This window comes from Artibeus jamaicensis, unplaced genomic scaffold (genome assembly GCF_021234435.1).
Source record: "Artibeus jamaicensis isolate MK-2021 breed Jamaican fruit bat unplaced genomic scaffold, CSHL_Jam_final contig_1715, whole genome shotgun sequence".
NCBI lineage: Eukaryota > Metazoa > Chordata > Mammalia > Chiroptera > Phyllostomidae > Artibeus > Artibeus jamaicensis.
In genome coordinates this window covers 1984355-1990736 of record NW_026521335.1, presented here as the reverse complement: position 1 = coordinate 1990736, position 6382 = coordinate 1984355, and the positions used below count along the sequence as shown (strand labels likewise).

Sequence of the window (6382 nt, the reverse complement as noted above, 5' to 3'; positions counted from 1 at the left end):
TCAAACTAGCTTCCTTGCTGTGCTGGTCACTGGGCTGCCTGTATGTGAACAGGTGGATTTGGGGAGGGTAGAGGGAGCAGCCCTCTATTTCTCCCAGGCTGGGTGTGGTGTTGCATTATGCTCCACATCATGTTTGTAATGCTCCTATGACATGGTCTTTATGTGCGGCTGAGTGTCAGTCTTGGAACTAGGAATCTGGCACTCTTTGGGTTACCCATCTTAATTAAATCTCCCCTGCCTCTCAGAGGAGCTGGAGGGAAAACTTTTCTGAAGCTAGCAGATGACCAAGAACAGCAACCCACCAGAGCGAGCTGTCATGCTGGTCCTGAGCCTTCGAAGTCTGGTATTTTGTGTGTGCCCATGAGGGCCTGTTTAAACAAATTCACCTAAAATAGATTGACTATGGAGAAAAAAAACATTTCATATTGGGTTTGAGCCACCCGATAACTAATTGAATTCTTTACTTCCAGTGGATGCTTTGAGAGCACATGGTGCCTGAGAGCTTGCTGCCATATAAATGCATATATATGCATGTTTTTCATTTTTGCATGGTGAATGTATGCAAGGAAATTCAAGCCCCTGTGATTGTGAGTCCCCACTTTGGACTACAGTCTTGGGAGCATGGGTTATCTCCACTTCTGTAGAGCTCCCTCACACCACTTAGGACCCTTGAAAGTGATGGAAATTCTCTCACCATCACCACCCTCTTGTGCTGGACACTGGTATGTCCACCCTCCAGGGAAAGAGCCTGGACACCAGCAGCCCTAGCTGTTCCCTTGAAGCGATCTCAGATCAGAACTTCAGACAGGTCTCTGGGCACATCCAAGGCAGGTCACCTGGGCAATAGTGACTAATCTTGGGTCCAGATAACTAAGTATTCTCCAATGTAGGTCAGAGGTGGGGAAGGAAAGGAAAGGCCGGGAAGAAGCAGAGTATCTTCTTGGTCCTGGCCCCTCCTATCTACTCTCATCCTCCTAAAGCTGGTCTCTCATCCCTCAGGTCCTGTTCACACGTCTGCATTGGAACCATGTGTGACCAGCAGCAGATTCAGTATTGCCTGCCAGTCCCCCAGTGCTGTGTGAAGGGTTCCTCCTTTAGCCCTTCCCCATACCTCTGTCCCCAGGGCCAGGTGGTGGTTCAAGCCCCTTCTGGAATGCAAATCGTGGAGTGCCCTGCACCGTGCCCTGCACCATGCCCAGTTCAAGTTTCCCAGGTGAAGTGCCAGGCTCCATGCCAGTCTAAGACCACCAAGGTGAAGTGCCAGGCTCCATGTCAGCCCCAGACCACGGAGGTAAAGTGCCAGGCTCCCTGTCAGCCTGAGGTTTGCTATGTGCAGTGTGGAGCCTCAGGCCCTGTTCAGACCTGCTATATGGATTGTTCTCCAGTTTGTTACACAGAAACTCGCTATGTGGAATGCCCGGTCCAAACCTTTGTACCCTATCCAGCTCCCCAGCCTGTCCAGACTTATGTAGCGTGTCCCCCAGCATGCCATACTCAGGGAAGATTCTCCGCCCAGGGAGGATTCTCCACCCAGGGAGGATTCTCCACCCGAGGCCAGTATCAAGGCTCTGTCAGCAACTGTGCTCCTCAGCGTCAGTCTCGGGCTTCCTGTCGCACTTACGCACCCCAATGCCAGACCCAGGGCTCTCCTGGGAGCTTCCCTGTGCAGCGGCGCTGTCGAAGCACCAGCAGATGTCTCCCTCCTCGCCAGCTGCAGCCTTCTTACCGCAGCTGTTCACCACCACGGCGTTTTGAATCCTACCACCACAGCTGCATGCCATCAGGATGCGCTTCGGGTTCCTATAACTATTGCACCCCACCCCGCCGATCTGAGCCCATCTATAATAGTGGATGTCCTCGGGGTCCCACTTCAAGTAGCTCTCAGAGATGTGGACCCAAGTACCGAGTAGAGATTTCCTCTCCTTGCTGCCCCAAGCAGGTCCCTCCCCAGAGGTGTCCTGTTCAGATTCCTCCCATCAGACGCTGCACTGAGAGTTGTGCTCCAAGACCCTCCTGGGGTGCCTCCTGCCCAGACCTGAGACCACATGCAGAACCACGTCCACTCCCAAGCTTCTGTCCACCCAGGAGTTTTGACCAATGTCCAGAGCCATCACTGCCACGACGTCCACTTCCTGCACCACGTCCATACCCACGCCCAGAAAGATGGGCAAGTCCAGAACGATGTGCAAGTCCAGAGCGCCACCCATGTTCACCACGGCGACTTTCAGAACCCTGTCTGTTTCCGGAACCAAGTCCAGCGCCATGTCCAGCCCCACGTCCAGCCCCACGTTCAGCCCCACGGCCTCACCCAGAGCCACGTCCACAGCCCTGTGAGCACCCAGAACCTTGTCGAGAGCCAATTCCTCTTCCAGCACCCTGCCCAAGCCCAGAGCCATATGTGCAGCCTCGGAGCTGTCTCAGCCCAAGCTTAGGCCCAAATTCAATGCCATGTTCAGGATATCTAGGCTGTCTTGAGTCCCACCCAGGCCGCCTGGACACCGAGGGACCCAGCTGCGGCCCAGCTGGTTATAACCAGTGTGGAGAGAGTGGTGCCAGCTATGGACCTTGTGATGTGTTTCCAGAGCCTCGGGGTCTGTGTGGTTATGGAGACCAAAGTGGAGCCTCTATTGGAGCAAAAGGTGGGGCCCCTGCTGGAGCTAAAGGTGGGGCCTCTGTTGGATCAAAAGGTGCCTATTTTTAAAGGAAGCATGGCTGAAACATCTCTGCTTCTGCCATGAAAATGTTGCCCCACCTTTCCCAGCAGTCACAGTTTCTGCGTTCTTGTTTGCAATGTTCCAAACACAGCCAGGGGCTCCCTTCTTCAGAGGTGATGTCCAAACTCCTTTGCATGTCATCACAGGACCCGCACCTGAGTCTCAGACACGTCTGCAGCCTCACATCTGGCTCCTCTCCAGTACACACCCTCAGTTCTCATCAGACCAGTCTCACCACCAGGGCACATCTTGGGCGTTCCCCAGGACATACCTTCCATATCCCTGCCTCCAAGGCTCTGTTTATTCCCCAGCCCCCATTTCTGGGCCACTTCTTTGCTACTCCCAGCATCTGAAATCCAATCCATCTTTCAAGACCTCTTCTGTAGCCTTTTCTGCTTGTTCCTACTCATAGAAGCCTGCATTGACTACCTAGAACTCACTGCATCATCTATACCATCCATTTGGCAAGTGCCTTACAACATCTCTTGAACTATTTCACTTCTCAGATGTGTCTGTCTTACCTGCTAAACTAGGTTGTACACTCCCATTTGAGTAGAGTCAGAATATCCCTGAAGTCCCTTGCTTCTCCTGGGGTTGGTAGCTACTTAGCAAGCCTAATGGGTTAGCAGCTTGGGCCATGATCGACTGATGGGCAACCCCAAGACCAGGACAAGAGGAGGCCATGTAACAATAAAGATGATGCTACACTCAGAACCTGCGTGCTATGTAAAGCCTGTTTGTTATTCCTTCCTGTCTGGGATAAGCTTTTACTTTTTCTTTATTACTTTTTTCTTGAGTTTATTGTACCCACAACTAAACTTTCTTTAGACTAGACCATATAAGCTTCTTTGTGGTTTTTCTGTCTCCCCTCGGGATTTCTGGCCCCTGCAGGGAAAGGATTAATGAAAAAGCACAAGGATTCTATAGAACTTGAGACACATGGTCATAAACTAAAGGGGGGGTAATGGTGGGGATGGGGGGTAGGGTGGAGGGGAATGAAGGGGGGGAATAGAACAACTGTAACAGCATAATCAATAAAAAAATTTTTTTTAAAAATTGGAAAAAAAAAAGCACAAGGAATGAGGAAGCAGGGAAAAGAACTCTCGCTCCTCAGTCTAGCAATGAAGGTTCCCAGGCCTGTGGTGGTCAGGTCCCGAAGCTCTGGGGCCATAGTCACTGCTGTGTGATCTTTTTGTGGAATCAGGGGAGGAGAGAAGGGATCCCTTTCAGGCTCTCTTGGATGCTCTGCACAGGACACACTTTTCTTTCTTTCAGAATAAACTATTTGCATTTTCTTTGGGGGACATACTAGAAAAGGAAGTATCTGAGGTTGACTCTGTTCCCAAATCCCATTAGGCATGCTGGTTTTAGCAGCATGAAGGTGAGGCTTGGAGGGGCAGGAGAACCTGGGGTGTTTCTTCCTTCCATTCCTTGCAGATGAGAGAAGTGCTGGCTGGAACAGTGTTCCTGAGGAGAGCCCTTCTCTAAAGTGCCTGAGGCCACCAGGATGAAAGAGAGGCAGTTTGGTCTGGGACTTGATCCAGGGCCCTTCTCCTTAAAGTCCATAACCTCAGATGGCCCAATAGCTCCAGCACCATAGTTTGGCACCACAGATCCAGGCCCTGGCTCTGAATATGTCTTTCCCTCACCCAAGGGATCTAGTTCTTGCAATATCAGTGGTGGAGAACCTGAGAGACCACCTGGTAAAACCCTGTATTGTATAAAGAAAAACTGAGACTCTTCATGTGAAATTCATTCATTCCTTCATTTATCGACAAATATTCACTGCTTACTTGTTAGGAAGGACTGGTAAAAGGGACAGACAGAACTCCTATTTGCTCTCAGAGAGCTTGCAGCCTTGCATACTGGTTCTCAAAGTGTGGCACCTGGGCCAGCAGCATCAGCATCACCCAGGGCCTTGTAACACATACAAATGCATCACCCCACACCTACTGATATAGAGACTTTGGGAGTGGGACTCAGCTGTTTTAACCTGACCTCCAAGTACTTCTGATGCTCAGTAATGTGTGGTTGTTCCTAATTTAGTAAAATACCTTAAACAGGTAGAATATGAACATATGTGTATGTGCATCTATCTATCTATCTATACATATACACACACACACACAGTTGACTCTTGAACAGCGTGGAAGTTGGGGTGTTGACCCATGTGTGACTGAAATCTGAGTACAGTTTTTGACTCATCTCTAAATTTAACTATTAATAGCATCCTATTGATCAGAAGCCTTACCAATAACATAAATGGTCAACACATTTTTATAATATACTGCATTCTTACAATAAAGTAAGCTAAAAAGAGTTAAGAAAACCATACAGAAGAGATATATTTACAGTATTGAAAAAAATCCACAATTTGGTGGAACTCCACCATTTAAACCAATGTTGTTTAAGGGTCAACTGTATAAATAAAAAAAAAGAACAATGCACATATAGACGAGGTCTGTCTGGAAAAAGTCCAGCCATTGTTAATATAATGAGAATGGTTTGTATGCCATTGGTGCAACCTGGAAGCCAAGGAGAGTGGACTGGAATGCAAATGTGTGAATGATGACAACTTAACTGTACTAATCAGTGGGGACAGTACACACCACTGAGTGAGCATGTGTACTGTGTGGTCATCGCCTTCCTAATGAGTGAGTGAGTAGAGCAACCAATCTATATCAAATTTTGCATTAAGCTTGAACATTCCTCTGTGAAAACTACTGGGATGATTCAGAAGGCCACAGATATGGGCAACTGATAATCGGCAGCTTCATCACGATGATGTGCCCACTCATGCATCTCATCTCATGCAGAGGTTTCTGGTGAAACATCAAATCACCCAGGTGACTCAGCCCCCTCTACAGCCCAGATTTGATGCCTTGTAACTTCTGGATTTTCCCAAAATTAAAATCACCCTTGAAAGAGAAGAGATTTTAGATTATCAATGAGATTCAGGAAAATATGATGGGGCAGCTGATGGAACTGTGTGAGGTCCCAAGGTGTCTACTTTGAAGGGGACTGAGGCATCATTGTCCTATGTACAATGATTCTTGTGTCTTGCATTTTGTATCTTGCCATTTGGCACAGTTGGAAACCTAAGCACACAGGTATGTGTGACTTGCCAAAGCCATACAGCCAAACTTGATTCTACTACACATGGCACCTTTCAACTTGGTCACAGTTCCTGATTTTTCCAGAGATCTTCCCTGCATCAATCCAGTCATTTTTCTACAATTTTGGAGTTATTTATTGAACAGGTTATTTTTGCCAGTTCTACGTTTGCTTCCTCTCTTAGAATCCTGGTTGCTTTGGGAACTGTACCTTCCCAGTGTTACATGGCTCCAGGGTCTTGGCAGAATCCAAATGACTCCCACGGAACATTTCTGTGTTTTCATCATCCAGAGCCCTAGGTGGTTATGGAGAGAGCAAGATGGCAAGAAGCTTGGAAGCCCCAGATTGTCATTAGATGTAACTTCTATTTTCTTAAACACATCCCTGGACAAAGGTCCCTTTGTCTGTAGGGTGAGCAGGAAGAAGTCCATTCCCTCAGGGTACAGAAGAAACTCAGACCTGGCTGTGAGAAGTTAGTCACACATAAGAGCCATTTCTCCACCCTCTTTCCCATCCCCCCCCCACCCTGGGGCAGGGAACATATTGGAACATTA

The 6382-nt window shown here is 48.4% G+C and overlaps 1 protein-coding gene across 1 annotated transcript; it reads left to right on the top strand.

Moving 5' to 3' along the window:
- Positions 1 to 1027: 1027 nt before the first annotated feature.
- On the top strand, positions 1028 to 2701 carry KPRP (keratinocyte proline rich protein). Its single transcript, XM_037126661.2, has one exon. The coding sequence runs from the start codon at positions 1028 to 1030 to the stop codon at positions 2699 to 2701; it is 1674 nt and encodes a 557-aa protein (XP_036982556.2).
- Positions 2702 to 6382: the final 3681 nt, after the last annotated feature.

What these genes read in the sequence shown, in the direction of transcription:
- KPRP (XM_037126661.2), top strand. Translation starts at nt 1,028, where the DNA reads ATGTGTGACCAGCAGCAGATTCAGTATTGCCTGCCAGTCCCCCAGTGC.